The sequence below is a fragment of the Eulemur rufifrons genome, chromosome 7, assembly GCF_041146395.1.
Source record: "Eulemur rufifrons isolate Redbay chromosome 7, OSU_ERuf_1, whole genome shotgun sequence".
NCBI classification, from domain to species: Eukaryota; Metazoa; Chordata; class Mammalia; order Primates; family Lemuridae; genus Eulemur; species Eulemur rufifrons.
In genome coordinates this window covers 277,984,621-278,002,116 of record NC_090989.1, presented here as the reverse complement: position 1 = coordinate 278,002,116, position 17,496 = coordinate 277,984,621, and the positions used below count along the sequence as shown (strand labels likewise).

The window sequence follows — 17,496 nt, the reverse complement described above, 5'->3', positions numbered from 1 at the left end:
GCCATGCTCCAGGTAGATGGGTCATGACGTTCATTTGAGGGGTGACCTGTCCCTGAGGCCAGACGGTGGTGACAGGGCTTGGGCTTAAATTCAGAAACTCCCCTCAGGCAGGGCACAATGAGTACAGTTAAAGCCAGTGGAAGGCACAGTGGCCTCAAGTCTGCATGGACAGGACAACGTGCCACCTTCAGGGCACGCACTTCTGTTCCCCTTAACGTCGGGACCACCCTTCAGTGGATGAAGACTGGAGCCCATTCAGCCAGGGTCGCACTCAGCCCTCTTTTTAGCTCTGGGACATCCTGAGTGACGGGTCCATTGCTGCCATAGGATTCTGGCAGGTCACTTCATGTCTCGAGTCCAGGCTCCTCCTAGAGGCGGATGTCACCTCCCTCCTTGTGGGCGGGAAGGGCGTGGAGGGTCAAGGGGAGAAACACCCGCCCAGCTGGAAGCAGCCTCTCCGTGGACGCTGGGCTCGCCTGCTGGGGGACCCAGCAAGACCAGGGAGGTGTCATGGAGCAGTGGGGAGATGTGTGGTCACAGGTCTGTGCCACCGAACCCAAAGGCAGTCCCCACCCTTACTTATTCTAGTCTAGTGTGGGTTTTTTTTTTTTTTTCCCACATTTTGGTTTATGGTGTAAAATACAAAGGTTTTTAGGGAGCAAAGCAAATTTCTGAAGCTGAGATCTCTCTCTCCCCAGGCCCCTGACCAGGCCTGTTAAGAACGGAACGGAGCAAAAGCACCATCGTCCCCACCCAGGGACACCCAGCTGCTCCCTCGCAGCCTGAGAGCAGAGGCCAGCGGGCTGCGGGTGCCGCTTCTCCTCAGGCCCTCGGCTCTCGGGAGCAATGCTGAGGTCAGTGGATAAAAGCAGCAATTTCGGGTTTATTTATGGAGAAAATCCTCGGACACTGCTGTGGGAGGAGGAGCCAGCTCACCGGAGTGTGGACATCGACACTCTAGCCACCGTCGAGTGCGCCGACGGCGGTGTGAGTAACTTTTAAATCCTCAGGTTAAATGAACAGCTCCTTGGACTGCGGAAGATACTGGTGACAGTTTTACACCCTGTTTAACGCCTCTAACCTCTCCCCATTTCCCCACATTTTCTGTACGTCAACTTGAATTTACTTCAATAGCGAATACAGACCTGCTGTTTTTAACTCACTACCAAGAATGAGAAACCCAGCTAGCCTTGGTCAACCGGGTGACGCTCGGCCCCCAGCAACAGAGCAGGGTGATGTGCGTCGCCGGGGTGGGCGTACACTGATGCCCGCCCCCTCTGCGTGGACAAGGACAGGAATGATGATAATGATGGTGACCGTGACAACAGCAGTGGTGAGGCAGGCGCTGCTCAGGCCGTCGACAGGACTGTCCCAGTTAAACCACACCTGCTATGACGTATGTATTTTTATCACGGCCCTGATTTTGCAGAAAAGGAAACAGAGGCTCAGAAGGGTACGGGGAAGAGCTGAGCGTCAGCCTCAGGTGGCTGACTCGGGAGCACGTCCCCCTACCCCTGGCTCTGCACCTCCCGGGGGGCAGCCACGTCTTGACTCTGAGTGTCTGACAGCGAGACGGGACATTCTGATAGAACACGCATTTGGGCCAGCTTTTGGCCCTTGGAGAATTATGGTTTACGGAGTTCGTACCACTTTCCTGGGCCCTCCACTGGGGCCCTCACCTACTTCACATCACTCCGAGACCTCAAAGTTCCAGCCAGGGTTGGAACCCAGGTCGCCTGGCCTCCTAAGCCCCGTCGTCCCCACCAGCCGAGACAGCCCCCTGAGAGGTACATGGATGTATGTAAAGCCTCGAGCCCCCGAGCTGAGCACTCAGCAGGTGCTTAAGCAAATGGTGCTACGTTAGGGCCCACAGATCAGCAGGCCGGAGTGTGATAGGAGGGGAGAGAGCTGGACATTCGGGTGGCTGCACCTTACCCAGTGATGGGGCACTTGCTGCCGGCCAGCTATTCCTACATATATTCATTCAGCATCCACAAGACACCCCAAAGAGACAGCTTCTGTTGCTATCCCTGGTTAAACAGAGAGGGTGTGACTTGCCCCCAGCTGGCGGTGGAGCTGGGCTGGTCCAGGCGTCTGTGCAGTGACCTCAGCCCTGCTTCGCCACCTGCGGCTGGAGGCTCCCTCAGAGGCCTTCCCCGCAAGCATGGGCTGCGTCCACAGCCCTCAGAGCCACCGCAGCCCCCTTGCTTTTGGGAAAGGCAGATGAGAAATTCCACACACACCTCGGTTTCTAATACACTAGCCAGCCATTTCTTTCCTAAGTTATATAAAAAAAAATCTATAGATGACAATCAGGTTTGGTTTTTATGATTTACTGAAAATCTAAGACAAAGGGGGACTTTTTTGTCTTGTTTTTGCTATGACAGGTTTAGAAATTTGTTGTACCACATTGATTCAATTTTCCCTGATTTCAGCCATCTTTCAATAATGCAACCCGCGTCTGCTGGCTGGGTACACAAGAGAAAACCCAAAGGAGCTGAGAATATTGAAATGGTTCTACCATTTCCATCTTTGAGACAAATGTTCGTCTCGCAGGAGAGCTGGCTCTGGCACGTGACTGCTTAACGACCTGCCGTGCATGAAAGACGACCCGCACCCCGACACCGGCTCACGAAAACAGGGGACACCGGCAGGTCTGCCCCCCAGCTGGAGTCCACCCTCTCGGAGTTCTCTGCACTCCAGCCCTGGGCTTCCCTTTCCCTGGGACACGTCCACACCACCCGGCCCGGGCTGCCTGGGGCGGAGCGGATCGAGCAGCGCGGGCAGCGCCCGACACCTGCTCTAACGCACGACAGGCGCCGGCACTTCCCAAACCCTCCTGGGGGCAAATAATGCAACAAAAGCAGGAAGAAAAGTCAACCCTGTGCCCGTCCCCCAACCTCCACCTCCTCTAAGCTGAGACATGTCTTAAAATGAAGCAGGACTGGTGGCTCCATCTGTCACTACAGCCTGTTGATGTGGAGACGACGAGATGTGGGTCGTATCTGACTGGACGCCATAAATACGTGAGAAGGGAGTGGCTTTTCCCACGAAGTGACTTCGAGTGACATGAAAGACGGGCACCCACCTGTCCTTCCTAGGTCCCCCTCTGGGCGGCCCTTACCTCCTTCTCGATCTCTGCCAGGGACTTGATGGTGATCCCCAAGAGGTCGAAGGGCTGCATCTGCAAACACAGAACAAGTCACCCTCTCAGATGGCTGGAACATGCTCCCTCACACTCGCTTTTATGTGTGACAGTCGTGAAACCTCAGACCGCCCTGTGGGACCCCCTTTTCACAGGAAGCCTGTCTGGTGACTCTGGTTGTTAGCGGGGGACAGGGAGGAGAAAGGAGAGCACACTGCGGCAACAGGCTGTGGGGCCACCGCTCAGTCACGTGTCCGTGGCAGCCAGGGGGGTCTCGGGGCTCCTGGAAGACTGTGCCCATGGCTCACCCACTTGCCTGTCTCCTCCCGCTGCCAAAGAGACCCAGGTGTGCTCTTCCGTGCCACGCTGTGGGCTGGGGGGTACCCAAGGCGCCCTGATGGCTGCACGTATATGGCGGCCGGAGGGTCTGAGGAATCGCAGGAGTCTCTTGTCCAGGACTCTGCGGGATCCAGGGAAGGGGCTGGGGGATTCCAGCCTCTGCAAATGCCGGGTGAATGAAACAATTGCCCACCAATTACCATTTGAGAAATCCATGTAGTAAAAAATGATAACATCTCTTTTTAATGAGAGCTTCTATAATTTCATGATGACTGGGGACCTTTCTTTGAAAATGGTGGCTTTTCATCACACAGCATGAAAAATCAAATACACACGGCAATGGCCATTAGCGGGAGGCCCGTGAAGCCTGGGCTGAAACACCCTGGGGACAGAGGGAGCCCAATCTGTGAGGCCCCTGGTCTGAGTCCCTTGTGGGCACCTTAGTGTTCTGTGTCCCCGCGAGGGGCCCGAGCCTGGCCTCCTGGCAGCCTGGCATGAGCAGGTGAGGCCTGAGGGCCTTCACGGTCCTGAACTGGGGCAGCCCGGGGGTGGGAGCAGGGCTGGAGCCTTCCTGCGAGACTGGCGCGGGGGTCCCAGGACTGGATTCAACACTGGGCTCCGCGCCTCCTCGAGATGCGGCAGCAGGTTAAGTCCCTTCATGTCCTCGCCTGCGGAAGAGCCTCGGGGGTGGCCCCCTGGCCAGGCTGCGCACTGAACGGGAGAAGAGCAGGAATTGCGGGGCGCCGGGCCTGGCCCGAGTCCGTGGCCTTCCGCACTTGCTGAGTCGGCAGCAGCACATTCGCAAGGGCGATCTTGGGCCGGGGCCACCGAACCAGACACTCCGCTCCCGGGCTGCTCTGCCAGTGGCCACAGAGCAGTTTGGCTCTTTGTGCTGCCAGCCGAGTGGCGCGAGTGCGGCCGCCTGCCCGGGATCCAGCAGAGGTCCAGCTGTTGTATCATTAGGCTCTAACTACCCCACTAAACTTCCCCAATTTGGAGCTGGTGAGCAGGACAGAGCTGCCTCTCCCAGGGAACGGCGGGAGAGGCGCCAGCATCTCCATGGCAACGCGGCCGAGTGGAGTCGGCTGAAGTTACTCAAGCTCTGCGTGTCACGTCACGAGCATTTTTCAAGATTAAGCTGCTTACTAGAAGGGTTCAGAGGAGGCCTATTATATTTCACGAAAATGGAAACTACAGAGCAGGTCAAATCGCAAGCCGGGTGGTTTCAAGCTGGATCCAAGAAAAACACTGAAGGATTCTTTAGCTGGTGCCTGAACCGGGGCCTTCGCGTTTATTAGCTACTCAAAGCAAACTTCTGCAGAAAGGACAAAAACCAGAAACGAGTTTGCTGGGCCGGTGTGGATGGGGCCTGCACAGCCGAGAGAGGGCCACTGGCACCTTGGGGACAGGCGCCAGCTAAGCGAGGACGCCAGGAGTGCCGGGGCGCCCACAGCCCAGTGCAGAGCCCACGATGCTGTGAATGGCGGGCACCTCATGCGGTCCAGGGTCCAGCCTTAAGGCCTGGCCATCTCACTCAGTCCCTCCTGCCACTAATGATGGCTCGGGGCCCAGCCTGGGCACATGTGCTCACGTGTGCCCTGGGGTCAGTGCTGGCCTGGCGTGAGTGGGAGCTCACAGCTAGAGGCCCTGTGCCCACACACGGGGGCCTCCGAGTCAGAGCAGGGTGTGCGGTTAGCGCAGGACGCACCAATGACAAGGGGAAAATCAGGCAGCCTCCTTCATGCGGGGAACTGCCACTGCTAAATAAGAAAGAACAAAACATACCAAGCTGCCTTGGAAAACAAAGAACATTCACAGCCAGCGAGGTTCGGTTTATTCACCATCACGAGTGACCTGGGAGAGGCTCGGCCGCACCCGCGCTGGCTGCCAGCCTGTCTCGCGCTTCTCCCTGTCCCCTCAGCCACTCTCCCCTCACCCCTTAAGCTCCTGCCATGTGAGGTGCTAGCTGGAGGGGCCAGAGATGAGCAGACCCACTCCAGCCCTCAGGAAGTGGTGTGGACGCAGGTGTCACCTCCAGTGGGAGAGAGGCCACGCAGGCAGGTGTGAGTCCAGCAGGGCCGGGGAGTGCGAGGGCCGCCTGGACAGCCCCGTGCGCTGCAGAAACCAGGATGGAGGGACGTCAGGCTGGGGTGGCAGAGGAAGGGCAATCATGCATAAAACTTACACTTTCTGGAACACAGGAAAACTTCTCTGAAATCATAAAAGGCACACCATCCATTGCTGCAAGAAAAAGAAAAAAGAAAATGGCATTGAAGACACTGCCCTGTCCAGTGACCTAAGACGAACACACAGGGTATGGATGAGTCTCTGGCTGGTGCCAGCTGACACCCAGCACAGGTGAGGCTTGGCAGGACAGAGGCTCGGCAAGGAGGCGGGCAGAAAGCGTGATCATCAGACGTTCTCTAAGCTGCCGGCGGGCTCGAGGGAAAGCGTAAGTTGGAGGAAAGAGTAGTTTTGGAGTCAGACTGAGTTTGGATCCTGGCCATGACTTCAGATGAACAACCGAAGTTACTTTTAAAAGGCGGATGGCACCGCCTACGTGAAAGGAGTGCTGTGCGTTAGAAGTGTCGGGTGTGGGGTGCCGGCTGGCGTGGGCGCAGAGTGGGTGCTCTGTAGGTGGGGGCGAGGGTCCCCCTTGCTGACTGCTGGTTGCTCAGTCCTGGGGCTTCGATTCAAGGTGCGCCAGTGTGCTCAATTTTCACAGGACAAGGAAGCAAGGGTGTAGGATGGAGACCCAAGGACCGAAAACACCAGGGGGTCCAGAGGTGCAGTTCCTTTTCTGCAGGCTGCCACCCCAACCAATCCACCCTGTCCCAGGGCATCACTGCCAAGGGCACACAGAGAAAAACACGACCCAGAGCGTGGCTCTGCAGAGAGTGCTTTCCGTGAACGTCGGAGCGGAGGGAACCTTGCCACGCTGGAGGAGCGGGTCACACTGGACAAGACGTGACGCGGGCACTCACAGTGTGAGCACGTGGTGCCACGCGGGGGCTGCTGAGACGTGGGCAGAGACTTCTCCCAGTGTCTGAGCAGGGTCAGGAGTGAGTGGGGCCACGGGCCTGTGCTGGGACCTGCAGCCCAGCGGTCGGGGCTGGGGCCTCACCCCGAGGGCCGTGGTTTTGCGGTAGGTTGTGGTTTTAGGGAGAAATGGAGTGAGCAGGATAGGAGCCGTGGCCAGTGGGCTCCCCAGGAAACGACACTCTTCGCTTCCCCCAGTGTCTTCCCAACTCAGGCATCTAAGCGGCGCAGAGTTTCTTTCAGTCCTCTTAAAGAGCAGCAGAAGCAGAAGGACGCAGAGCAGGAGGGAGGGAAGTTACAGAAAGAAAAGTCTGGGATAAACCTCTCTGACTGGCAAGAGGAGTCAAATGGCTCGTTTTAAGCTATGTCCATACTGTGTTTTAGGAAAGAAAACAATGAGACCTTCTCTGGTCAGTACGAAGAGAAAGACAGAGCAGAGCCGGCTCCAGCTGCTGCGCTGGATGCCTCCTCCCCTCCGGGAAGCTGCTGCCCAAAGCGCGGCCGCCGGGCATCCCCAGAGACACCTGCGGTCAGAGGCCTCCTGCCATCACAGGCGCCCCTGCCACCTGCCGCGAACTGCACAGAGGAGACGGGGCTGAGGGTGAAAACAGAAAGGAGGGCAGGGGAAAAGCCCAAAATGATCTTACGCAATACATCCTGCATTCGAACATACAAGTGAAATCTGAGCACCTACATGTATATGCTCATTTACAGCTGAAAAAAATTTAGCAATGAATAAAGGACCCTTGAAAAGCCACAAAGCCTTCTAGAGAGGGACGGAACCAAGTCCCACCCAGTACCCAGGCCGAGGCGTGCCAGATCCTGCCAGCCCCAGCTCCACCACCTCTGCTCAATGCCAGCCGCGAGCCGACGCTCACCCCTCACGGCACTCTGACTTCTGAGCCCTTCCTGAGGCCACCGAGACAGGCTGGGCACTTGTGTCATTTCTGATCATTTTACAGATCTGGAAGCAGAGGACTGGAGAAGGTGGAGCTTGCTGGGGTCCCCCAGGTGGGAAGCAGTGACCCCAAAGCCCTAGAGGGCACAGCCTCCTTTACCTCTCCTGTCATTCCCGAGGCCCGGTCTGCCACAGCCCGGTCACTTTCAGCTCTCTGTAGGCACCTTTCACACGCCCGCCCCTTCCATGGCTTCTCCCGCCTACCAGACCGACGCAGGGCCCACCGCCAAGCCCCCGCGCACAGGGCAGGCTGGAGACCCACTGCCCCTCCCTCCCCGGCTTCCTGCCTGCGGGTGTCAGAGACCTCATTAGTGTTTGGGGGTGAAGAACCCCCGCTCACTGGTGGTAGGTGCTGGATGTGATGTATGTTTTGAGAGCTCGCGTGTTAAAACGGTGGTCAGGTGACCTGCAGAGACCTGATCACACTTGGAAACCGAGAGCTGGGGAGTCCTGAGGACCAGAGAGAGGGGAGGGAGGGGGCTCGCCCTGGTCAGAGGCTGTCAGTTTGTCCTGCCCTGCACAGGCCAGCCCGGGGAGGATTTCCAAACAGGGTCCCACCAGGAGCCCGCGAGAGTTGACTGAGCAGAGATCTGCCCACCAAATTCACTTATATTTAAAAATCTAGTATATTGAAGATTAAGACAGGCTGAAAGAACGTGGGTTTCAGCAAAGCATTTGACAAAATTTCTCATGTTATCCACATAGACAAGATGGATTAATGTGGCTGGAAATGTTAAGGTTAGGAGGATCCACAACTGGTTACCTGCACGTTCCAGAAGCTGATTGATAGACCGATGTTAACCCTGAGTGACCTCTCTGAAGGGTGCCCGGGGCGTTATCAGTTACTTAGATGAGGCTGTGCGTAGTGTGCTTATCCAGCACGTGGCTGACGGGAAGCCCGGGTGGACGGTCTATAAGCTGGACAACAGAGTGGAATCCAATAAGGATCTCAAGAAGTTGGGATCATGGTCTAAACTTAATGGATGGAGTTTACTAGAGGCCAGTGCAGAGTCCTGTAGTTTGGGTCTAAAGCCCAGCTGCATTAGCTGGACTGACAGACGAGGAGTAACAGCAGGAGGCAGGAGAAAGGCCGTGGTTGTGGTGAAGTCGCTGATGCGATTTGACTATTTGGAAAAGGGGGTGCCAGCGCAAGGTAAGGGTTCTGCAGTCTCGGTGCCCAGGAGGAGGACTCGCCCATCCTGGTCTGCCCCGAGCTTGAGTGTGGCGCTCGGTGCTGGGACTGTGCTCTCAGGGGGCTGCCCTGGGGCCCTCCAAGGAGGCCGGGATGGCGAGGGGCCCCAAAGCCAGACCACACGAGGAAAGAGAAGCTGCCACTAGGTCTGATGTCCCAGAAAGACACAATTCTGCCCATTTCTACTCCCCTATCCCCTGCCTGGCACCCCCAGAGCCCAGCGTGGAGCCAGGTGTGTGTGCAGTGCAGGGGAAGGGGGACCAAGTACAGACAGGAGAAGACACGAAGGGGAACAGAACCAAGTCACATTTCAGACCTGTCACAGGAAGGGGGCTGAACCGATCACACACGGTCCAGCGGGGAGACCTCACTTTCTTCTGGGGAAGACGCAGCGAGGCTGCCCCTGCCCGGCACGAGGGGGACCGAGCAACACTGGCCGCAAGGCCCAGGCAGGCAGCCGAATTCGGGGTCTGGCGTGGCGAGTGTTGGGTGGAAAGCTGATCTGTCGGACCACTAAACCCCTCCTAATTCCATAATGCCCGTTGCTACTCTCCTTATCTGGGCTGCCTTTCCATATTTTAAAGATATATCCGGCAAATGTATCTTAAAATCAATGGCAGACACTCTTGACGTGTTCCAAAAGTGATCATGAACCATCTCCGTCCTGGCTTCTTGTGGCGCCACGTTTACTCCCTTCCCTTCTTTTTCCCCAGCTAAAGCCGGCATCTGTCTTCACCGCCTTCTGGAGCTGAGAGACCGTGATACCTGTTTCCGTGTTCAGTCTACTGCTGAGTCCCGCTCAGGCCGACACGCTGTCCCAGGAGCTGGGGACAGAGCCGTGGACGAGGGGCCTGCTCTCACGGAGCCACACTCAGGGTGCACATTTTCACCCCGACCTGCCCTCCCACTCGGCCTGGGGCTTGGACGGGGCTCCTCGTGCTGCCCCCCAGTCTGCGGTCGCAAGACCTGCCCTTTCCTCAGTGGAGCAGGAGGTGGCCTGTCCGGGCACAGCCGCCTCGCCAGGCCCTGCAGCTCTCAGTGGGATGTGACAATGCCCCCCAAACCTGGGAGGTAACAGACATTCTCGGCTGGCCCAGTTCTACAAAGGAGAAGGAAAGGAAGACCACGTATACTGCCCACACACAAGGTCATGAGCACGCATCAAATAACTCAGGCCTCGACAGGACTGTCTGCAAGTTGTATTTATGGGAACTGAGGCTCAGAGGAGTTACGAGGCTTGGGTGGAGCCAGGACTCAAACCCACAGTCCAGCTCGCGCTGGCCTGCGGTGGGCCGTGGCGGCAAGGACAGGCCCGGAGCTCGGCAGGCGCAGACGTGTGGCCGTGTGCAGGCCGCCGCCCCTCGCGGAGCCTGAGCTGCCCTGCCTGTAAGGTGAGGAGACACTGCAGCTCTCAGCAGGCCGCCGTGACGGCGGAAAGGAACGGAGTCAGACAATGTAGGGAGGGCTGGTCAGCCCACTCTGGCGCTGCTGTCACCAAAGCCACGTGTCAGGCAGGTCTTCTTTCAGTACCAGGCCAGTGTTTTCTTCTTCTTCTGGGTTTTTAAATTTTTTTTTTTTTAATTTTTGATGGCACTTTTAACAAAACGCTGATCCGCAGCACCCAGCAGCATCCAGCAGATGAAAGCGAGGATGTGCCGCGGGCTCCGTGGCGCAATTAGCATTCTCCTAAACAAACGAGCTTCAGCAGAGCTGTAATTAAGCAGGCCTGTAATTAAGTATATGCCCTTTATCATAACGATCATGCTTAAAAATGGCATGATGCATGGAACTCTGTTATTAATGCTGTAATCCCAAACTGAAGTGCGAGTACATAGAAATCAGCGTGTCAGGCCTGTCACCAGAGTGTTTGTAAAATACATTAAAGAAAAAAACCAGAAAACAATGAGCTCATTCAACTGTTCTTTTTACAATCAGGCACTACAAGTCAAGAGGATTGTGAATGCTTACAGATTCTGCAGGGTTTAAACAAATAAAGCTCTAATCTGCTACTGTATTAATCCCACCCCCTACTTTAAAGAGGGAAAAAGCGGGCGGCGGGCTTGTTCTGCCAGCTGACCCGAATACCTGTCTTTGCTATTCTTGGGGAAGCGGTCCAATTTGCATGCTGTATTTGTTTGGACATAAAATTGGATTCCTGCTTGCGCAGACAGCTCTGCCATGAATCTGTAGGACTCTGCCTGGCAACGGGCTGGGATGATAGCTCCCGCGTCCTCCCCTCGTGTGGGAACTGTAATTTTACGTGCCAAGGCAGCCCCCAGAGCCACCCCCTCCCTGATTCTCCCCTCCGCACGCCCTCACCCTTCCGCAGGCTCAGCGCAAACCCGAGCTGACCGGCTCCCCAGGGCTCTGGCCTCGGGACCACCGTCGCCCCAGGGCCCCCACAGCCGCTCAGGGCTGCCACCCCCTCCCTCGCTGACATCTCCATGAGCAGAAGCCAGTCAACATGTGGATGAATTTCAACACGCTCGATAAAGAGAGTCATAAAGTCATGTGGTAAAAAGGTAAAATTAAGAAGAAAGCCTCCATTACCAGCGTCTCAATTGTTATCTGCTGAAAGTTGTCAAGCGGTGTTAAGTGAACTCGAGTAACAGTACCGCAAAGTACTTGCAGAGGTGAGGTGAACAGTGTGGCGTATTGGCAGGTAGTCATTTTCGGAGTAAAATTAAATGCAGTCGGAATGGTGGGAGGCCTTTACCTCTGTGTACCTGCTCGCGGCTCGGCGCCGTAAATAACCGGCAGCCTCAGCCCTTCCTTCTCCCCCGTCCTGCCGCGCTTCAAGAGTCCTTTACAATTTGTGGTGGGAAAAGTGCCAATGACTCAACATCTCAAGGCCATTTCTCAAAACTCATTTGCAAACCAAATCACGGAGACTGTTCTGCTTTCCTGGGGATTTCACTTTGGAGTTATTCCTTGGAAGATATTTGTAGATGCCTCCAGAGCTGTCCGCTTAGTGACATTCCGATGGAGTTTACACAGGGCCAACTTCCTTCCTTCTACATCCCCAAAGTCGTTTATTCATAAGCCAAAAGGAGTGATTTATCAGCCACAGCCAGAGCCCGCCCCCCACAAGAGGTGGCACCCTGGGGGCGGACCGAGCACAGCCGGCAACCGCAGCCCCCGGCCGACGCGGGCGTGGCTGTGACCCTACATACGGGCAGCAGGGATGAGCGCGGATCGGGCCCCACCTTGACTGTGTGATTTCAGACACGGGTTTACGTCTCGGAGCCTCTCTCCCTCAACTGCAGAAGAAAGGAAATAATAATACCTGGACTGGTAAGAAGTTTAAATGAGATAAAAACATAAAGCCCTAGGTAGAAACTAACTGCTCGATAACTGTTAGCCATTATCATGTTCTAACTATTACTGTTGCCGCCCAGGGGACAACGCCCCTCCACGGCAGACCCCCTTCTACCTGCTTTCACATAAAGGCGTCGGAGCGGCCATCTGACATCACACAACCCACAGACCGCGAGTCCCAATCCAGAGGCTTCTGAGGGGCGGACGCGACGTTTGCCGAGGGCTAACTCAGCAGGCCCCAGACCCTGGCTCTCCCTGGCGCGCCATCTCTGGCGTCACAAGACAGGCTCGATCCTGAAGCGAGGCCCTAGCTGAGTCCAGGAAGCTCCACGTCCCCTGGAAAAGAGCCCTTGAAGCAACGTGAGAAGACTGTCCCCGGGTGTCAGGAGGTGAACAGGGGAGGTCAGTCAGCAACGCTGCACTCTTCAGAATGAAGGACATTCTCTGAGGTTCTATATGCGTGGGCAATCTGGACACACACGCACGCAAACACACATGACTTCCCCCCAGAGCCCCCGGTTCTACACAGAACACCCGACAGTCGCTGCCACCTTAACTGTGGGGCCCACGTCACCTCTCCACAACCAGCGTCTGGCCCTGGGGTGCTGCGCTGCGCCTCGGGCAGGCCCAGGGCCGTTCTCTGGACACCAAGGGAGAGGGCGGGAGGGCGGCTGCCCCACGCTCCACACCCGGGACAAAGTCAAACACACCGACGAGAACGCCCTCACTCCTCTGAAGAGCTGGTTTTCGTTTATTTTTTTTGTTTGTTTTTAAATTTATAAACATTTAATGGCTTGGGGCAGAGACCAACTGCATTTTGCTCAAGGTAAACATAAAATCCAACTCAGTGTCACTTTTCTACGTGAGTCAGAAGGTGCCTAGGTGGTCCCAGGGCCACGGGGTCAGTGCACACACCCGCTGTCTGCAGTGAGCAAACAACTCCTCGGGGAGCTGGGGACTCGGGGGCTCTGTAAGCGCAGAAGGAAAAGCAGAGCTGAGGTCCGATGCGCCAGGAGAGACTACGGCCTCTGGAAGGCAGGCACGGTCTAAACGGGCAGTTTAATCCAAGCTGCAGTCGCCTTGATGAAGGCAGAGGATTGACAGGTGGGGCAGGCACCACCTGCAGCCGCTGGGCACCCCTGCCCCGACGCTGAGCGTCACATACAGCCGCCCACTCGTAGGCTGGGGACCTCAGGTGGGAGGACCCACTCTTTCTTCCAGGCTCTTTTTCACCTTCTAGAAACGAACACATACATATTTTTAAGTAGTATTTTTTTTAACCTCAACACATGAATGTATTTTCTAAGGAAACCATTCCAACAGAATGGTTTAGCTCCATTAAAGCACCCTTTAAATGCAGAGCCCTGATCCCAGAGCCCTCCTCAGGGCGAGCCCTGGTCTGCACACAGTTCTCGGGGCCCCCAGCCCGTCTCCTATGCATTTACATATGTGTTTGCGTGTACACAGTACAGAATTTTGTTCTGTATGTGTTTGTGTCTTTAATAAAAACAGCATCACAGCAAAATTAACTTTTGCAATTTACTTTTTTTCACTTAACTGTCAGAGAGCTTTCCACGTCGATACCATAGCTCTATCCCAGCCATTTCAACAGCTGTGCAGAAATGGGCACAGAGGCAGCCAGGGCCAGCTCGTGAGCCTGGACTGCCATTCCAAGTGGCCTGAAGGTCACCATGAGGTCCCTGGGGAGCTACCGAAGGGTTTTTGAGCTGGAGAGAGAAATGGTCAGATTTATATTTTAAAATATAACGTGGAGGAGAGGAGAAGAGACTGGCGGGTGTGAGGCTGGAGCAGGAGCCCCCGGGAGGAGGGTCTGACCCTGCATCAGCTGAGGGATGCTGGTGGCCTGGACAGGACTGTGGCGGTAAGAGTAGAGGAGGGGGCAGGCCCGAGGGACATTTCGATGGAACAATCAAGAGGCCTGGCCACTGGCTGCAGAGGGGGATGGGGAGATAAGGTGACTCTGGGATTCTGTCTCAAATGATTGGGAGATGAGATGCCAAGTACCGACCTGGGCGCGGGGGTCAGTGCAGAAGCAGCAGAGCCGAGCCGGTGGTCCCGCTGTGCACGTGTCGGGCTTGAGGGGCTTGTGGGATATCCAAGGGGAGACAACCAGTCAGCACTGGGGGACATCAGGACCAAGAACACGAGATGGGCTGGTGAGGGCTGCCGGATGGGGATACCGATGGCGGGGCACGAGGGGGTGTGGTCGGATTGGAAGTTACCAGCATGGTGATGATAACTGAGAGAAGATGAAATATTCTAGGGGAAAATATAGTGAGCAGAGACGCAGGCTCAGGACAAAGTTGGCAAAAACAATGGGAAGAAGATGAGAATGTTCTCTGTGACGCTGGGTCAAAACCGGAGGCGCTGGCATAAACTTGGTTTTAATTTGTAGACGCAGACAGATGTATGAGTACATATCTGTGTGTGTGTGTGTACACATATGTACCCAGACACACACATGTACACGCGTTTCTCTCTGCTGAGGGCCTAGTGAAGGAACCCTTGGGGGCAACGAGCACAGCCAGGACCCAGACTTTGGTTTCTGGAACTCTCCCCTAAAGGAGGCAGAGGCTCTTTGGAGAAGTGGCTGATTCAGGACTAGGCGGGGAAAGGACAAGCCATCAACACCTTGTTGGGCCAGAAAGTAAAGACGTTCTCACGGAGTCAGGGGCGTGGCAGGTCGCAGGCGCCCAGCTGGAGGGGCTCCCACGGGCTAAATATGGGACAGTTGGAGCCTCAGAATAAATAACGATCATAACGAACACGAATCCACTGGCCCACAGCAATAGAAATAAATAACTGGGGACAAGGGAAAGCCTTCCTTACAATAAAACGCCAACCGATAAATACGGAAGGAACGATGGACCTATAAAAAGCACTACGGATGAAGACATAGTGAAAACGTGACGAGGAACAAAACACTCACATAGTCCTAAAGTGTCTCTCACGTGTGACACATTAATTACGAAGGGAAAAATGTAACGTTATGGTGGAGGAACCTGCAAACAGCACCTTAACCAGGTAACCCAGGCTAACTTCACCGACACGGCGTCACGCCAACACCATGAGCGACCCGGTGGCGCTGCGGTGGGATCCACGCATCACGGAAACCCAATCATGAGGAAACGCCCAACCGGTCCAAAGCGAGGGATATACACAAAGCGTGAGGCACGAAGAGGAAGGTAAGACCAGGAACACTCAGGGAGTCTTCACACGTCCTAGTCATTACAGTCCCAGAAAAGGTGACGTTAAGTTAGAATCATTTCCACCAAATCTGATTTCCACAAAAGTCAGTGGCATATACAAGGTAACTGCACGTCTATCCCACAGCTGACATCCAACTTTAATAGAAATGATCACGAACATCTGATTTACTCAGTTATAAAGTGCTCTAAAGCATATGCAAATAAGCCCAACAATGCGACACTCTTTTCCTCCCTAACAACTCCTGGCACTTGTCAGGACCAGAAGGTGTCTTTTGGACGTGTGGCAGATTGCAAGCATGGCCACATGTCCCTCCTATCCTTGTGTGCATGCGCCTTGCAATATGACCTGTCGCTTCTCACATCAAGAGGTATAAGCTCTTTCTTTACCCCTGGAATCCGGGCTTGGCCATGGGACTTACTCTGGCTAATGGAGCACTAGCAAATGTGACACCAGCAGAGACTTTAAGGTGCCTGTGCTCGCAGGCCTGACTCCCCTTGCTGGTCGACTGTGTGACAAAGCCCAGAGTAGCTTCCTGGGGGAGGAGAGACCACGTGGAGCACAGACGCGCAGTCGTGGCTAAGGCCCCCTGGACCAACCACTGCCAACTGCCAGACACGTGAGTGAGGCCATTCCAGGCCATCCAGCCCCAGCCTGGCCGACCCAGGCCAGAATAACCACCTGTGGACCCGCATAAGCATGAGAAATTATAAATGTCGGTTGTTTTAAGCCCTCAGTTTTAGGGTAGTTTGTTACACAGCAAAAACTAACTAATGGTGGTGGTGGGTGCTGCATCTTTTGAGAGGAAGTTCAGATAGATTTTTCCAGAAACTGCTGTCTTCTCTGTATCTTTATATTGGCTGTCTTAGAACAGAGTGAGTTAAGAGAAGGGCTTTGGTGTCAGACAGCCCTGGGTTCAAATCCCAGGCCCACCAGGCACTAGCTCTGCAACCATGGAGCACATTATTGAGCCTCTGTACATGTGGCAGCTTATTCTAGGGGATGTGCAAGGATTCGGAAAGATAATACATGTAAAATAAATCCTGGCTGTGTGTTAGCTACTGTCATCGTTACCACCATGATGTACAAAAGCTGACCGCTGCTGGAAGGACCCGTCCTCAACCCGCTCCCCCACCACTCTGGAGGCCACCTGTGCATGTAGAGGGCGTAAGCTCCACAGTGGCTGGATCACCAGCTCTCAGCACATTATGGCGTCCAAAAATAACTGCTGGGTAAGTAACGATGAGAAGAGAACCGGGCCTGGTGTCAGGGGCCCAGGTATGGCTCCATCGAGTCTCAGGGTCCCTGTCTGTGAGCAAAAGGGCCAGGCTAGGTCAGTGACTCTCATCCTAGTGCTCACCTGGCAAGTTTGAAAAAGCTGCTGCTGCCTGCTTACCTCCGCACCCCCCCCCCTTACCGACTCAGGTCTCTGATTTAACTGGTCTGAGGGGTGGGCCCTGGGCATCAGCATTTTTCAAAGCTCCTAACATGTCCTGGGCTAGAGGATGTCTAACATCCATTTCTGACAGTTTTCAGTCTCACAAATGGTGACAGTCACTCCAAGTATTAAGTATGCGCTGGTGATTTCAGAACCTGGATTTAGACCTGAGGATGCAATTTACAAAATCCACTAAGTTGGCCCATCGTAGGTGACAGCTGATTTCTGCAATCCTCATCCAAATTCTACTCATACAGGCTTCTCAAAAATATTAATAGTATATGAAGGTAACAGTCGGTCCAGGGCCAGATGCCCTCCCCTTCCTCCCTGGAACCACGGGGTGTCTGAAGCCACTACGGACCCTCCCACTCTGGAGTGCGCAGAACTAGGGAGTGTCTGTCCAGGGGAAGAAAGGACACCAGGCCCCAGATGCCCTGTGAGGCGTCACCATCTCCACTCTACCAGGACGGAACCTGAAGCTCACAAACGAGGAGACTTGTCAGGGCCACAAAGCCAGCAAGTGGTAGAGCTGGGGTGGACATGGTGACCTTCTAAGTGCACTGTCCTCTGCATGAAGGAGGGGATGGGAACACCTTCCCACGTGACACGAAGAAGCCGTCTAAAGATGGAAGTAGAAAGGAGGGGTGAGAAAGTGAACATAAGCTCCGTGGAGTTAAGAGACGTTGGGGTGACCACGCCCAGTGTCCTCTGGTCACCCACCCAGGCAGATGCCACGCATGGCTGAGACAAATATTCCCACCTCGGACATCTCTGGAGTTACCTTTCAAGTGCAGACCTTACTGTGCCATTCCTTTACTTAAAAACTTCAACTGTTTCCT

At 55.1% G+C, this 17,496-nt stretch overlaps 1 protein-coding gene across 3 annotated transcripts in view; it reads right to left on the bottom strand.

Moving 5' to 3' along the window:
• MVB12B (multivesicular body subunit 12B) overlaps positions 1–17,496 on the bottom strand; it is a 155,710-nt gene that overhangs the window by 12,923 nt on the left and 125,291 nt on the right. For all 3 annotated transcript variants that reach the window (XM_069476795.1, XM_069476797.1, XM_069476796.1), the window contains exons 8-9: positions 5,670–5,725; positions 3,125–3,184 (exon numbers count right to left, since the gene is read on the bottom strand). In XM_069476795.1, coding sequence (XP_069332896.1) covers positions 3,125–3,184; positions 5,670–5,725 — 116 coding nt within the window. The remainder of the gene's footprint in view (positions 1–3,124; positions 3,185–5,669; positions 5,726–17,496) is intronic.